Raw genomic sequence first — 16,991 nt, 5'->3', positions numbered from 1 at the left:
TAATTTGTCCTAAGATAAAAATGAATTGACTGTGACCAAATAAAGTTCTCCTAGCTTTCTGTTTTCATCATCAAGACTTTTTTCTTTGCCTATTTTTTTGATTTTTTTTTTTTAAATACTTTAAATGCAACTTTATTTTTCTTGCAGTAATACAGTTCTGGGATCAAATTTCAAATACAGTCATCACTGAGTATCTACAGTGTGTTAGTTCTAGGACCTTGGACATACCAAATCCATAGATGCTTAAATTAAATCTCTTATATTAAATGGTATAATATTTGCATATAATCTGCACCTTGCTGTATATTTTAAATCATGTCTAGACTGCTTGCCAACTAATACATTGTAAATGGATGTGAAAAAATGTAAATGCTCTGTAAATAGTGGCCTGTGCATGACAAATTCAAGTTTTGCCTTTTGTAAATCCCTAGAATTATTTTTCCAGAAATATTTTCCATTTGCAGTTGGTGGAACCCATAGTTGGTGGAACCTGCACATATAGAGGGCTAACTGTATTATGAACAAATAAAAAGTTTAAATTATTTCTCCTCTGATACCAGCCTTTACTTAGTGGTTTGTTGTATATCCTACAGACCTGTTTCTTCTCTCTGCCTTATTTTAACCACATAATAGTCATACTGTCTAGCCAATTGCTATTTCACTTGGTCTGTGAAATTATTACCAGACTATTTTATCAGTAGTAATTTACTTCCAGTTTCTATAGACTTCTCTTTTTCCAGAGTTTAGGAAATCTGTTGTAGGAATTATAATACTTAATGTGTACATTACTTAGTTTCAAAAACTTATACAGTTTACAGTTACAATTAAAAGTATACAGTTATATAAGTATACATTTATACAGTTATATAAGTATACAGTTAACAATAAAAGTGTAAGGAGATAGTTTTTTTTTTTTTTTTTGGAGATAGCTTTTTGAGTCCTTTGATTCACAAGGCATTTCAGGACTTTGCAGTGCCTTTGAGTTATAAACATGATTTAGATTTATATGGTAATAGAGATGTGAGAGTTGGACTATAAAGAAAGCTGAGCACCAAAGAATTGATGCTTTTGAACTGTGGTGTTGGAGAAGACTCTTGAGAGTCCCTTGGATAGCAAGGAGATCCAACCAGTCCATCCTAAAGGAAATTGGTCCTGAGTATTCATTGGAAGGACTGATGCAGAAGCTGAAACTCCAGTACTTTGGCCACCTGATGTGAAGAACTGACTCATTTGAAAAGATCCTGATGCTGGGAAATATTGAAGGTGGGAGGAGAAGGGGACAACAGAAGATGAGATGGTTGAATGGCATCACCGACTCAATGGCCATGTGTTTTAGTAGACTCTAGGAGTTGGTGATGGACAGGGAGGCCTGACGTAGTGCAGTCCATGGGGTCGCAAAGAGTCGGACACGACTGAGTGACTGAACTGAGACAGATGAAGGCAGTAATTGATTTTCATAATTTTTCATATTGTTATCCTAAGTTTTTAATTTTTTTGCTTTTGTAACTAAAGTCACATAATGTCAAATGGCCTCTTTTGCAAAATAAAGCTGTAATAATTTTTTCTCTTATTTAAAGTTGACTTAGATTGTGGGAGACTTCTGAACCACTTGTAAATATGGGAGTTTCCCCTTCCCATCCTTTTAAAAAATATTTAGGCATCTGATTGGACAGACCCAAGTTTTATATCTTTATATTAATACTTGAGAAACTTTGGCAAGAGTAATGTAGTGTAATTGTGTACTTTTCTATTCCTATAGTTATAGAAATGATATAGTATTTTTACCTTTATAGGGATTTAAACTTAAAAAAGATTGTTCATGTTAGCCAAATTTGAAAAGTGCTGATTTTCGTATTCATTTATTTATGTTCAGAAAGAACAAGAAAATGACCCAGCGGTATTCACTGAGTTGGAAAAGTCAAGTGAAAACTATCATGAGGATCCAAAACTGTTTGAAGAAGTTACACATGAATCCATAGAAAGTGATTTTGCTCAGCTACCCTCACTTTGTGATCAGGAGTTGGCTTTGAGTGCTTCTCCTCACATGCGCTCTGACCGTTCAGCCATGGGGACTTTTGAGAGCTCTGTTTCCTCTGATACTGTGGGGAATTCTGCTCTAGTTGTGAAGGATGAGAATGAATCGAACACAATAGAAAAACCTGTTTTAAGTGAACACAGTGAAGGGAACCCATCATTTATCTCTGCTGAACCAAGTAAGTAACATGAGGATGATAAAAGCTATTCATTTTCTCTACTCTGCTTAGTTGTTTTATTTCTTCTGTCGAAGAAATTTTGCTGAGGCACTGTGTTGTTTATTACATCTGTGTGAAATATATTACCTTCAGGAAAAAAAAAAGACTTGTGGTTTTGGGATGTCATTAATTTTGTAGTGTTGATTTAGGTAAGGAATGGAGTACTTGGAAGCAGAAGTTAATTTTTTTTTATTAGTGTACTCATCAGTATCTTATCAATAGTTTTTTGTTTTTGCACAAATCTTTAAGGACCATTATTGTCATTTTGATTGATTAAGCTGAAGTACAGAGAGTTTAAGTGCTATTTACTTATTGTCATTAATTTTGATTTTAATTTTCAAGTATTTGATATGGTCACATGGTACAAAAAAGGTTCTAAAGAATATCTATTGACTAGTCTCCCACATTTTTCCTTAGCGATTCATTTCCTCCTCCTAGGAGAAACTAATGTAACAGGACTTAAAGTACAATTTAGAATGATGACATTAATACATTATTAAAATTAGAATCTGTTCCTAAGTTCTCCTAATGGCTTTATCTATTTTAAAATACCTTCTTCCTCCAGAGACTAAGGTTGCAGATAACTGCTAAATAATAGCACTCATGTGAAAACATTGTATGCCACTAGCATAAATCAGATAATGAATGATGGGTTACTTTCTAAACTGAATAAAGTTAGATTATTCAGTTCAGTGGAATTATTAAAGATACATTGCGTGAATTAGAAAATTCTCTTTTTATATGTGATTATTGTGACACATTTAAAAAAATACATTTTTCCATTTTAGTTGTTGTTTCTAGTGATGAAGAAGGACCCACTGAACATAAAAGTTCAGAAATTCTTGAATCACAGCCTAAGCAGGATGATGCCATCTCTCATGAAAGTGAGAGTACTTCTGAACCAGTAGTGTCTGAACTACCACTGACTACTTGTGAGTCTGTACAGGTAATTTATTTCTGTCTTCTCACAGATTAACAGTGAAATATACACTATTGGCTAATGACTATTTTTTTTTGTTTCATCAAGCAGAATATTGTGTAAAAATTACATATTTCTTAGTTTAAATTCTGAGACAACTTTTGTATTAGTTTGAGGGAAGCATATAATTGTCTTTATTTTGAAGTGAAAGGCTTAATGTCATTTTTCTTTTGGTCATTTTTATTTTTTCAATCTAAATATTCTGACTCAAATATTCTCTTTTTGGGTTCTCATTGGACATTTAAGTACTTTACCAAAACATTTTCTAGAATGAAATGTTTTCTAGTATTTGTGTAGTCTTGTAGTACAAGGGCTACTTGGAATTATTTCTTTTCCTCACATGCTATTAAAACAGCATGAGGTAGAGGAAAGAACCTGACTTCTTGAGATATTCAGAGCTGTGTTCAGATCTTGGATCTGCCATTTGGACAAGTCTCTTAACTTCTTTAAGCCTGTTTCCTTGTATACTAAATGAGAATGATAACACCTATTTCACAAGATTATTTTGAGTATTAAATGAAACATATGAAAGCGTTTAGAAAAGTGTCACGAACCTATCAGTTTGATAAGTCCTTTGTCTCTTCCTTCTTACAGAAGTGGAAGTGTGTGTTGGTTTAATGTCAGCCAGTGGTGTTTTTGACATACGTCTTAGAAGAGTATAGCTCTAAAGTAAGGTTCAAGTTATTTATTGTCAGTATTCATTCATATTATCAGCTTCTGATTTTCCTGTTTTAAAGAAATGATAGTCAGTCACTACCAGTGCAGAAATGGTTAACTTCTGTTAGTTGTTTTTGAATAATTCAAAGGCTGTTATTTTGTAGAGTGTGGTGAAGAATTTGGTCAGTTCAATGAAAACAGTCTGATAGGTTGATTATTGTTTCATGGGTGTTTCTGTTGCATTTGTTACTTCATACAGAAATCACCTCAGCAATTGTGTTCTGAATTTTTGTTAAAATGTAGCAATTGTTGCCCAACTGGGCCAGCAGCCTACTTGATAGCTTAGCTGTATTTGTAATTAAAACAGTATTGATAATGTGTTCAAAATTCTAAATGAATTGCAATTCCCTTGGCAGCATGTAAATTGACAGTGCAGTATGAAATGATCATGTTAAATGAAAATTACATCCCTTGTAGAGCTGACAACATATGATCACAGCCAAGCAGCAAATAACATAGAGATCTACCAAGATCTGTAAGGCTGAATATACCTCTGCACCCTTCCTTGTTTCCAGTTTTAAATGAAATTGTTAGAAACATGGATTGACCATTTTTAAAGGCAGTTAGTCTTTACCAATTGTGACACCCAATAAGGAATTCTTTATAACTCATCTTCTCAATTTATCACTTAAAACACATAGTTATTTCACTAATTAGAACCATCTGTCATTGATTAGATTCCCCCTTTTTTGCTTAAGGGATAAGAAGAGTACAGTAAGCAATAAAAGATGAGAATGATTTAAAAAAAGATAAATGGCATCATGAGCCATTACTCATTATTAAAAATAATGAGTAGTGTGCATGTTTGAGGTGAAGATTAATCAACATTTTCTAGAGATAGGAGAGTGAATACCCATGCGTAATTGCTCTAGTAGTGGTTTATTTGGTCATTAGTGATGTTAAAGTTAAAGAGGCATAATATGCAACAGCTAGGCAAATATGGAGTTAAAAAAGTCATCTGAAAGCATTGTAGAACTCAGAAGAGATCATGGGAAATTGCTGTTATTGATACTGCCTGGTAGTCTATTATAACTTAAAAGCAGAGTTGTGAACTTTTTGAGCAGAAGTGGAATGATTTTTGAGATTTTTGAGACAGTGCACATAGTAAATCATATAGATTTGATGTATCAGCATTTCTTAGGCAGTTATATCCCTTCTTGTGCACTAAGAATGCAATAGCTAAGAGCATCTTCTTGGTTTATAGAAGCAATTTTATATGCTTGAAATATCCCTTGACCTGCAGATAGAAAGCTGATTTGTTTTAGTTTTGCTTCTTACTAGCAATGTTATTTTAAGCAAGTCACTTAACCAGTCCAAACATCTATTAGCTCTACTTATGAAATGCATAAAGAAAAAAATAACTTGTCCTATGGGGTTGTTGTGGTGACTAGAAGAGATATTTAAAAGCTCATGTTAAACTAAGCATTATATAAATCTTAATTTATTTTTATTGAGTTAAAAATAAATAAAGTCCATTAGGGAATACTGAATTTGAAATCATGAATTTGATACAGAGAAGGATGTATTTCTGCATTGTAGGTCCTATGGACTTAATTTAGGATTCAACTAGAGTAATTGTCTCAAAGTAAATCGTATACTTTTTAAGGGAAAAATCTAGATAACTGTTTCTTGACAGTAAGAACAGTGTAAAATCCTTCAGAAACTCATTAATGATAATTTAAAGAAGTATTTGACTTTAAAAAGCATTGTCAACATTTATATAATACTTAGCATTACATGCATTTTATAATTTTTTCATTGTTAGACTTCATCTGAATTATGTACATATAATCCTGTCATGGAAAACATTTCCTGTCTTATACCTAAAAATGAGATGGATCTACAACTGGATTTTATATTTACTTCTGTTTATATTGGTAAAATAAAAGGAGCTTCTAAAGGTTGTGTTACAGTAAGTATATATTTTTTTCTTTAGTTTTGCTTCTTGGGCAAGGTCAATTTTCAGATTGCCTCTTTAGTGCAAATTAAAATGGAATTGATATTAATTTTATATAGAACATTTTGAATATGTTATTATATCTGTTTTGAAACATATCTTTAAATAGGAAATCTTGAAACCATAGAGGAATGCCCTAAAATCATCTCTCTAATCTGACTTCTCTAATGAAGATTATGTATGAAAAGAATCATGTGCAGCACTGATATTCTTTGGGTTCTAAAACTTACTTGATGGTAAAGTAAATATTTCTTTGGAGTATAATTGATAGCAAAAAGAGTGAATCTTATTTTATTAATTTAAATTATTGTAAACTGAGTTTAAATTATTGTAAATTTGGAAAACTTAGCAGTGGCCACAGGACTAAAAAAGATCATTTTTCATTCCAATCCCAAAGAAGGGCAATGCCAAAGATTGTTCAAATTACTGCACAATTGCTTTAATTTTATATACTAGCAAAGCAGTGCTCAAAATCCTCCAAGCTAGGCTTCAACAGTGCGTGAACCGAGAACTTCCAGATGTTCAAGCTGGATTTAGAAAAGGCAGCGGAACCAGAGATCAAATTGCCAACATCTGTTGGATCATAGAAAAAGCAAAAGAATTGCAGAGAAACATCGACTTCTGCTTTATTGACTATGCTAAAGCCTTTGACTGTGTGGATCACCACAAACTGTGGAAAATTCTTAAGGGGATGGGAATACCAGACCACCTGACCTGCCTCCTGAGAAGCCTGTATGCAGGTCAGGAAGCAGCAGTTAGAACTGGACTTGGACCAACAGACTGCTTCCACATCGGGAAAGGCGTCCGTCATGGCTGCGTGTTGTCACCTGCTTATTAACTTAGGTGCAGAGTGCTGTGCTTCGCTTAGTTGCTTAGTTGTGTCTGACTCTTTGCGGCCCCACGGATTGCAGCCCTCCCGGCTCCCCTGCGAAATACAGGGCTGGATGAAGCAAGAATCTTCTGGATTCAAGCTGCCGGAATCAAAATTGGAATCAAGATTGCTGCGAGAAATATCAATAACGTCACATATGCAGATGGTACCAACCTTATGGCAGAAAGTGAAGAGGAATTAAAGAGCCTCTTGATGAAGGTGAAAGAAGAGAGTGAAAAAGCTGGTTTACAATTCAGCATTAGAAAAACTAAGATCATGGCATCTGGTCCCATCACTTTATGGCAAATAGATGGGGAAACAATGGAAACAGTGAGAGACTTTATTTTATTGGGCTCCAAAATCACTGCAGATGGTGACTGCAGCCATGAAATAGAAAGATGCTTGCATCTTGGAAGAAAAGCTATGACAAACCTAGACAGCATATTAAAAAACAGACATTGCTTTGTCAACAAAGGTCCATATAGTCAAAACTATGGTTTTTCCAGTAATCACGTATGGATTTGAGTGCTGAAGAACCGATGCTTTTGACCTATGGTATTGGAGAAGACTCTTGAGAGTCTGTTGGACTGCAAGGAGATCAAACCGGTCAATTCTAAAGGAAATCAATCCTGAATATTCATTGGAAGGACTGATGTTGAAGCTGAAGCTTCAGTACTTTGGCCCCCTGATGTAAAGAACTGACTCATTAGAAAAGACCCTAGTGCTGGGAAGGATTGAAGACAGGAGGAGAAGGGGACGACAGAGGGAGAGATGGTTGGATGGCATCACCAACTCCATGGACGTAAGTTTGAGTAAGCTCTGGGAGATGGTGAAGGAGAGGGAAGCCTGGCACGCTGCTGTCTATGGGGTCGCAAAGAGTCAGGCGCGACTGAGTGTCTGAACGACAACAGAGTTCTCCAAATTCCTAAACTTGTTATTTAAGGATATCCAGGAATAGTTCCTCTTATTTTTCCACTTTCTTTTCAGTATTAATGCCTCACATTTTATGTGAAAGCCATACTGGATTTTGCTCAGTTCTCTTTATTGTCTCACTACTTTTCTGCCTGTTAAATTATTTTAAGGCTGATCTTGAAATACCTCCTCTTCCGGAAAACCTTTCCTGATTTCTTCTTCCTAACCAGAATTAACTTCTCCTTTTACTGTGTACTTACAGCAGTTTGTTTGTACATCTGTTGTAAGATTTATTCTTTGTGTTTTTGTTTGTATTCTTGCCTAGATCTCTCTATTAGACTTTAAGCATCTTGTGATGAAGAGCCATACTTCCGCTTATACTTTACGTAAATGGCTCACACTTAAATAGGCACTTATAAACATTAGTTGAATTGACCATATCAAATTATAATTCAAGTATTTTCCTAGAAGGTTTATCAGTATCTCACTGTGTTATAGATAGGGCAGGGAATATAAAAATGTTAAGACATGATCTCTGCTCTCCTCTGCCTGGAGCGGTCAGGGAACATGTCATAGAGAGGACAGCATATGATTTAAGACATGAAGTCGATGTTTACTTGGCGACCATGTACCTTGTACTCTATTATCCCAGCAGAGTAAATGCGTACAAGTTCTGGGAAGTACCCATAATGGTAGCTTATGATATAGTTAAAATTACTTTGATTGAAAGCATCACAGCAATTCTGTTTAAAATGTATCTTCTCTGATCACTAATTTCCAGATATTAATGCTTTTGTTATGCCTAAGATGATTTTTTAAATTAAGAAATTTTGTTCGCTTTTTCTTAATTTCCCCCCCCTACTTTTTAGCTTTTTCATTTAAAATTCAGGTTTGACCAGTTTTTTCTGTAGAATTCTTTGTAATGGCCAAAAATTGGGTAACCTAAATATGTTATGGTAACTGATTAGCTAAGGGAGGATTATTTAATATAAATATTCCTCAGTGGGTTTTCATTAATTAATGTATTAATTATGCTATTATACACTCAGGTAGACTTGTTATGGGCAAAAATCAAAACCAAGCAAAAAACTACAAATGAATAAGGTGAAAGTCGCTCAGTCGTGTCCAACTTTTTGCCACCCCGTGGACTGTACAGTCCATGGAATTGTATAGGCCAGAATACTGGAGTGGGCAGCCTTTCCTTTCTCCAGGGGATCTTTCCAAACCAGGGATCAAACCCAAGTCTCTCACCTTGCAGGCGGATTCTTTACCCACTGAACCACCAGGGAAGCCCACAAATGAATAAAGGAACAATTTGAAGAGTACCTGTAACCTTGCTTATCCAGAGATAATTACTATTAATTCTTCATCATTCTGTATTCTTCATATTAACTGTATATATTTAAAGCCAAAGGATGTAGCATTATATATTGTTGTTTAGTTGATTCTTTTGTGACCCCATGGACTGCAGCTGGTCAGACTCCCCTGCCCATGGGGTTTCGCAGGGAAGAACACTGGAGTGGGTTGCCATTTCCTTCTCCGGGGGCTCTTCCTGACTCAGGGGCTGAACCTGCATCTCCTGCACTGGCAGGCGGATTCTTTATCGCTGAGCCACCAGAGCAGTCCATTCTGCATACTGTTTTCTAACTTACCATAATCACATTAAATTAATTCACCTACCTATTTTGGAATAATTGGGTTGTCCTGAATTCCTGACTGTTGGACATTGCCGTTGTCCCCAATGTTTTGCTATTACAAGTAATACAGGACTGCAAATATTCAATAAATATCATAAGCAAGTCTTAAAAATCTGTCTCATGTCTATTGGAATGCAGACTTTAATTAAAACAAAAAATCTTAAATGTCTGATTATAGGAATGTGGTTTTGTAAATTAAAGTAAATATATGCAGGTAAAATATATGTGTGTGAAGAAAGGTTGAGAGGAATTCTTCAAAAATTAAAACAGTTATGTTACTATGGAGGGATTGTAGGAAGTTTTAAAGTTGAAAAATATAATGAGTAACATAAAACAGGAAAAGGGTAAAAGTCTTAAAAGTTTCAAGCTTTTCGTAAGACTTAATATATATTCTTGTTCAGACAGAGTTTATCATACTCTATATAACTTATAGGTAAAGAACTTCTTACTATTAGAGAGGGGATAGTATATTAGAGAATTAAACTTAGTCATTTTCCAGATCTTTAATGAGTATCTGCTGGTCATTGTTATGGACACTGGAAATACTGTTCTCTGCATACTGTGAAAGTCTTGAGCTGCACTGGAGAAATACCTGTAGTGGGAAACTCTTATATAAGTTAGAGCCATTATTTTAGAGTGGTACATTTAAGTTATTATTGCCTTTTTTTTTTCTTTTTTAGTGTTGAGAATGCTTCAGTAGAAAATGCTGCACATTTAATTTTTTAGGTCTTAACTTTGTTAATAATAGGAAAAATGTTTATTAAGTGTATATTAAAAAAAAAACTATACTGGCTGTTGTTAGAAGTTACAAAAAATCTCTTATGTTCAGCTTTATTTTTAAGTTTAAATAGATATGGTATGATTTCAGAGAACTTGGGGTTACCTTATTGCCACAAAAACATCTTTCTGATTTCTTAACTAGGGATTCCGTTTTTTGTTGCATACAGGGCTTTGGCTTTGGGAAGGTTGCATATTGGCTTAGTCATCGAAAAAGGCGAAATGAGTATGTAATTATTGCCAAGTGGAAAGTTTTGATAGGACAAGGTTGCTTATGGTGGGAGAATTAAACAATAATCTAGAAAGCAGCAGCCAGATATATAGATGCAGTACTTCTTATTCATAATTTCATAGTAAAGACTGTAAAATCTTAATAGCAAACACTTCTTATTTTCATTTTCTATAGCTCATTGTTTACAGTTGCTAAGATATATTTTAGGAGATTAACGACCCAGTGAAATATGTCAGAAAGAATTTAGCAAGGGGTATATACATGAAATATACAGCAGTTATAGGAAAGTGACATAGTAATAAGATGTATTTGACTAAATTAGACTAAATAACATACCGAATCAGATGCTAGAGTCTAATGATAATAGCTCCTCTTGATTAAGGTTCTGACCTAAAGCCGAGAGGTTCAGTAAGTTGCCTAAGTTTACCTACTTATTGTTTATAAAAAGTAGTAGGGATAAGAGAGGCAACATTTGAACCCCATTTGTCCTTTTCCTCAAATTTTGCTTTAGTGGCTAACTTACACTATGATATGTGAGTTTTATATTTGGGAAACTACAGCATGAAAAGAATTTTAAATTAGAAAAAAATAAGAGTCATAGTAAACCTGTGGTTTCACCAAGCACTGTTTGCTACTTATTTGGAAATTTGTTGGTAGTTAATTTAGGTACCCTTGTACCAAGACCATTTTTAATTTTTTTTCTGCTCACAGACTATATCCCTGATTTGGTCAACAGTTTCATAAATGTATTGATCAAAAGGGAAACCTAACCAAGTAACAAATCAATAGGCATGAATTAATTTGACAGACTTGAAGGGACCTCTATTTTAGATGGTACACAAAAGATTTAGGTGCTCCACAACGCTTGAAAGTTTATTATAAAATCAACAATTAAGGAGATCAGATATATACAAAAGATACTTCGAGAAAATTTAGTGTCTTGGCACAGATGTAGTGGAATGAGCAGGAACCTTGCTGAATCCTCAGTCAGAAGGAAATTTATAACATGAAACAAAGAAAAATGAATGCTGGGAATGTCAGCAAAGATAAGAATCAAATTCTGCTTTGTAGTTAATTAACCAAAATCATTGATACTCTGAGGTCTCTTGGCAGTTTCTTTTGGACTTTATCTTATTTCTTCCTTAAATATTCTGGAAAGATTTTGAAAATATATTAAATATAGTCTTACTGGTTTTATAAATGAGCATATTGAGAATTAAATTCCTTGCACAGGGTTCTTAAACTTCTGTAAAACTAAGTCTTTACAGTGAAATATCTTCTTAGTTTATTGAGAAAAAGACTTACGACTTTTAGTACATAGACTTTGATTACCTACTTGTGGTTTAAAGAAGAAAAATTTTTTGAAAAATTTGAATAGTAACACATTTCAGGTGGTAACTCCTGTTTTGCTTTTTTGTTTTTTCTTTAGTTCACAACAAAGTATATTAAGATCCCATTTCAAGGTAAGCTATCATTGTCTTATGACCTCTTTTCGCTGTAATTTTGAGTATAAAATAACTGGTCAGCAAAAATTCTGAAGTATTTCTGCAACTAGTTTTTTATACTTTTTTCCACTGTAGAATTTGCATAAATGTAAGATTAATAATGTGTTTCAACCTAACAATATTTTAGTAGCTTCCAAAGGAGTTAAAATATTTTGTAACACTTAAAATGGTATATTATTTTAATGACTTAAAATAATATTAAGGGATAAGAAAAATAGTTTTTATAGTGAGAGTTTTGATATATAAAAATGGATGAAAATAGAAAATATAAGTAAAGAATGAAGAAAAATTTTAGTGTTGCACACAACCATGTCAATGGCTTTGCATAGGGATTGAGAGAGAGTATTTATACCATTTGTTATCTAATAGATTAGATGAAGTACCTGTGGATTAGAAAAAGTGGATAAAGTACACTTTTATCTAAAGGATTAGATAAAGTACAAAGTAGATTAGAAAATGTACCTGTGATTTGTGGAGACTGAGGTTTCTCATTCTCTTCCCAAGTAAAAACCTTTCAGAATAAACCACACTAAGAGAACAAATAATAAGCCACAGAGAACAGTCTCTTTAGAGAATGGATTATGAAAAGAATGACCAAGAAACATATATACAGATAGCACTTCAGAAATGAACTGGGGAAGAAGAATCCTGGGTTCCAAGACTGAAGACGAGATTGAAGTAACTTTAGCTGGACTCCCCCATATGCCCGTGTACAGAATCCACAACTATGTGTTATAATAATAAATCTAATGATTAGGAAGCTACTATCAGTAGTAAGAACGTATAAGGCATATGTAATATATAAGAATACGTATATGTGTGTGTGTGTATATACACCCGGATATTTTTAATTAGGAAATTTTAATAAGTTGTTATGGAACAATATAACACTAGCTATTTAGGAGAAACAAAGACCTGTGGTTCAAAAGAAGATTTCATAAAAGATAGTGCTGCAATCTGTAGATAAACATCTGTGCAACAGAGCTACCTCTCAAATTCTTTTTTAAAAATAAAGATATAAATGACATGCAACATATTAATTTCAGGTGCACAGCATGGGAGAAGATATTTGAAAATCATATATTTGATAAAGGGTTCATATCCAAAATATATAAAGAATGCATACAGTTTAACATCAGTGAAACAACCAACCTGATTAAAAAGTGGGCAGAGGACCTGAACAGACATTTTTCCAAAGACATACAGATACATGAGAAGATACTCAACATCACTGATTGTCAGTGAAATGCAAAGCCAAACCACAGCAAGATAACCACCTCACGCTGGTCAGAATGGCCATCATCACAATGATGGCAAATAACAAGTGTTGGAAAGTGTTAGTTGCTCAGTCACGTTTGATTCTGTTTTTGCAACCCCATGGACTGTAGCTTGCCAAACTCCTCTGTCCATGAGATTCTCCAGGCAAGAGTACTGGAGTGGGTTGCCATTCCCTTCTCCAGGGGATCTTCCTGACCCAGGGATCAGACCTGGGTATCCTGCACTGCAAACAGATTCTTTACCGTTTGAGCCACTAGGGAAGCCAAGTGTTGGAAAGGATGCAGAGAAAAGGGAAACCCCTCTTGCACTGTTGGGATACATTCAGAGTGTAAATTGTTGCAGCCACTATGGAAAATAGTATGGAGGTTGGTCAAAAAATTAAAAATAGAACTGTGTGACCCAGAAATTTCACTTCAGGATATTTACCCTAAGAAAACAAAACACTATTTTGAAAAAGTACATGCACCCCCAGTATTCACTGCAGCATTGGTTATTCACAGTAGCCAAGCAAGCATATGTGGAAGCAACCTAAGTGTCTGTTGATAGATGAGTGGATAAAGAAGATGCAAGATATGTAGACCACTACTCAAGCATTGTAAAATGAAGTCTTGCCATTTGTGACACCAAGGGTGGACCAAGTGGGTACTATGCTTAATTAGCAAAATGAGGCGGACAAAAACAAATACTGTATGATCTCACTTGTATGTGGAATCCAAAAATAAAACAAATGGGAAGCAGACTCATATATAAAGAGAACAAGCAGCTAGTTGCCAGAGAGGAGAGTGGTGGGGAGCTGGGCAAAATTTAGTGAATAAGGCAAAATAAATTTTTTAAAAATAATAAGCCCCAGAAATATAATCTTCAATATAAGGAATATGGTCAGTAATATTATAAACTTTATAGGGAGACAGATGGTTAAACTTATGGTAATCATTTCATAATATATGCAAATATCAAATCATTATGTTGTAACCTGAAACTAACATTATATTATATGTCAACTATATTTCAATTAAAAAAAAAAAGACATACACACAAAAAAGTAGCCAGTATGTAGTAAGAGAAGAGGGAAGGTAGGTTAGAATTAGACATGACAGGAGAGGAAGAGAGCAAGTCAGGCAGGCATGCATATGGACAGGCACAGAAGAGAAATAGAAATCCAGAAAGGGAACAAGGGAAAAACCTGAAGAAATGGAATAATGGAAAAAGAATAGCGGAAGGAAGGAGGAGATATGAAAGAAATAAAGAAAAAATGAATAGAAAGGCTATCTTGGAAAACATAAAGATGACAAGTTAATGAGTATTTGAATGCTTGTTGTAAAATCCCTGTCAAACTTTAACATTCATCTGGATTACCTGTTTATTTTTTGTTTGTTTATTTTTCTTGAAGTGCTGATTTTGATTCAGTATATCCAGTGTGGGGCCTGAATTCTGTATTTCCAATTGCCTCCCCGCCTGTGGCAATGTTGCAAGCTGAGGATGTTGCATTTTGAGTAGCACTGTGCCAGGAAAAACCAGGGGGAGGAATAGTAAGAGATTTATTTCAGATAGGTAACAATCTTGGGTTTGTACTTGACCTTGGGACATCTTTACACCAGTTTTGTATGTTTCTTTGAGTTAAAAAATAAGGTCCTTCAAGGAGATTCTTTTCACTAAATGAAAGGGAGAAAGTGTTAATTCAGAGTGATTACCTCGAAATTTTGAGAGGTAAAAACCTTGAAAAATTGTAAGAGTTCATCCTAGAAATTGCCTGGTTGCTTCGTGGTTAGGATTCTGGGCTTTCACTGCCATTCAGTTCAGTTCAGTCCAGTCGTCAGTCGTGTCCGACTCTTTGTGACCCCATAGACTGCAGCGTGCCCGGCTTCCCTGTTCCTCACCAACTCCCGAGGCTTGCTCACTCCTGTCCATTGAGTCGGTGATGCCATCCAACCATCTCTTCCTCTGTCGTCCCCTTCTCCTCCTGCCTTCAATCTTTCTTGGCATTAGGGTCTTTTCCAGTGAGTCAGTTGTTTGCATCAGGTGGCCAAATGATTAGAGCTTCAGCTTCAGCCCTTCCAATGAATATTCAGGACTGATTTCCCATATAGGATTGACTGGTTTGATCTCCTTGTAGTCCAAGGGATTCTCAAGAGTCTTCTCCAACACCACAGTGCTTTGGTGCTCAGCTTTCTTTATGGTCCAACTCTCACATCCGTACATGACCACTGGAAAAACCATGGTTTTGACTAAACGGACCTTTGTTGGCAAAGTAATGTCTCTGCTTTTTAATATTACTGTCTAGGTTGGTTATAGCCTTTTCTTCCAAGGAGCAAGCGTCTTCTAATTTATTAATTAAATTTTTAAATTAAAAATAATTTAATTTTACTGCCGTAGTCCAGGTTTAGTCCCTGATGGGGGAATTGAGATCCTGCAAACTGGGGTGCCTCCAAAAAAAAGTTATGCTAGACCCTTCAGAAGCTCATATTACTCTTGAGAATCTTTGGATGAATGTTTTAGGAGAAGGAAAATAGGCATTAAGTGGCTTATGATAACATTTGGAATCTTAATTGATAGTATTGACCAAAATAGAATTATATAATTTTCTTAGTTATACTGTGCTTAGTTAACTGCATTGATAAGATGGTCTGAGATCATATAGTGGTGAGAGGCTAACTTCCTACTTTTTATTATCATTTAATAATTATTTAGCCCTTTCTAATTTATATGACCTTTTTTACTCTAATAATAGTGTTTAGGTATTTCAGCCAAGTTTACAGAAATGTGCTATATAAATAATATTTTTGAAAAACTTCGCATATAATTCTTTTTGAAAAATATATTGTTAAAGAAGAGTCATACAGTGCATGTGCTGTATTCCCAAACAGATTAACCTATTACCTTGTTATCATTTACTTGTTTCAGTGTCTGTGCACGAGATTTCATTGCTAGTGGATACAACACATTTAAAGAGGTTTGGATTATGGAAAAATAAAGATGATGATCCCAGTAAAAGAAGTCATGCTATCCTCTTTCTTTGGGTCTCCTCAAGTTATCTTCAGGAGATTCAGACCCAACTGGAAAACTCTGTATTAAGCCAGCAATGTGAGTATAAAAAGATTTCTTCTAAATGTCAAGATTATTTGAGAACTCCTACAAAATGATTTTCCTCTAAAATAATTTAGTAGAATGTAATTATTTCATTGAATTGAAATTAAGTTCACTGAATAATAATTTATCCCTTGATATTATTTAAGATCAATGACTTTATTCATAATTTCTCCTTACAATTTTACTCAGCCAATTAAAATTATATTCTAAAATAAAAGGAGTATCTTACCTTTTAGTCAGTTGACATCCTCGGCTGCCTGTCTTAAGAGTTCTTGCCCTTATTTCATAATGAATTATGACAGAACTAATCAGTGGCAAAGATAAATAAAATACAGAAGTCTTTATCTTCAAGATTTTCTTTAGTTTCTAAAAAAGAAAACTTGGTATACTTACTTATGTACCATTTTTCTAAGACTGGATTGAATACTTTTCCAATGCTCCCATAACACTTATCTATTGGTATATACTGCTACTGCTAAGTCACTTCAGTCGTGTCCGACTCTGTGCGACCCCATCCCTGGGATTCTCCAGGCAAGAACACTGGAGTGGGTTGCCATTTCCTTCTCCAGTGCATACAAGTGAAAAGTGAAAGTGAAGTCGCTCAGTCAAGTCTGACTCTTCGAGACCCCATGGACTGCAGCCTACCAGGCTCCTCCGTCCATGGGATTTTCCAGGCAAGAGTACTGGGGTGCCATTGCCTTCTCCAATTTTGTATCTTGAAATATTT

General features: G+C 34.7%; 1 protein-coding gene across 11 annotated transcripts in view; it reads left to right on the top strand.

Annotated features, from left to right (window-relative positions):
- SENP7 (SUMO specific peptidase 7) overlaps positions 1 to 16,991 on the top strand; it is a 155,855-nt gene that overhangs the window by 113,798 nt on the left and 25,066 nt on the right. For all 11 annotated transcript variants that reach the window (XM_061134139.1, XM_061134138.1, XM_061134135.1 and 8 more), the window contains 5 exons: positions 1,874 to 2,213; positions 3,041 to 3,198; positions 5,714 to 5,860; positions 11,824 to 11,857; positions 16,079 to 16,258. In XM_061134139.1, the coding sequence (XP_060990122.1) occupies positions 1,874 to 2,213; positions 3,041 to 3,198; positions 5,714 to 5,860; positions 11,824 to 11,857; positions 16,079 to 16,258 (859 nt within the window). The remainder of the gene's footprint in view (positions 1 to 1,873; positions 2,214 to 3,040; positions 3,199 to 5,713; positions 5,861 to 11,823; positions 11,858 to 16,078; positions 16,259 to 16,991) is intronic.

Source organism: Dama dama, chromosome 31, assembly GCF_033118175.1.
Source record: "Dama dama isolate Ldn47 chromosome 31, ASM3311817v1, whole genome shotgun sequence".
NCBI classification, from domain to species: Eukaryota; Metazoa; Chordata; class Mammalia; order Artiodactyla; family Cervidae; genus Dama; species Dama dama.
The sequence above is the reverse complement of the archived record's forward strand: the minus strand, read 5'-3'. Positions and strand labels throughout refer to the sequence as shown.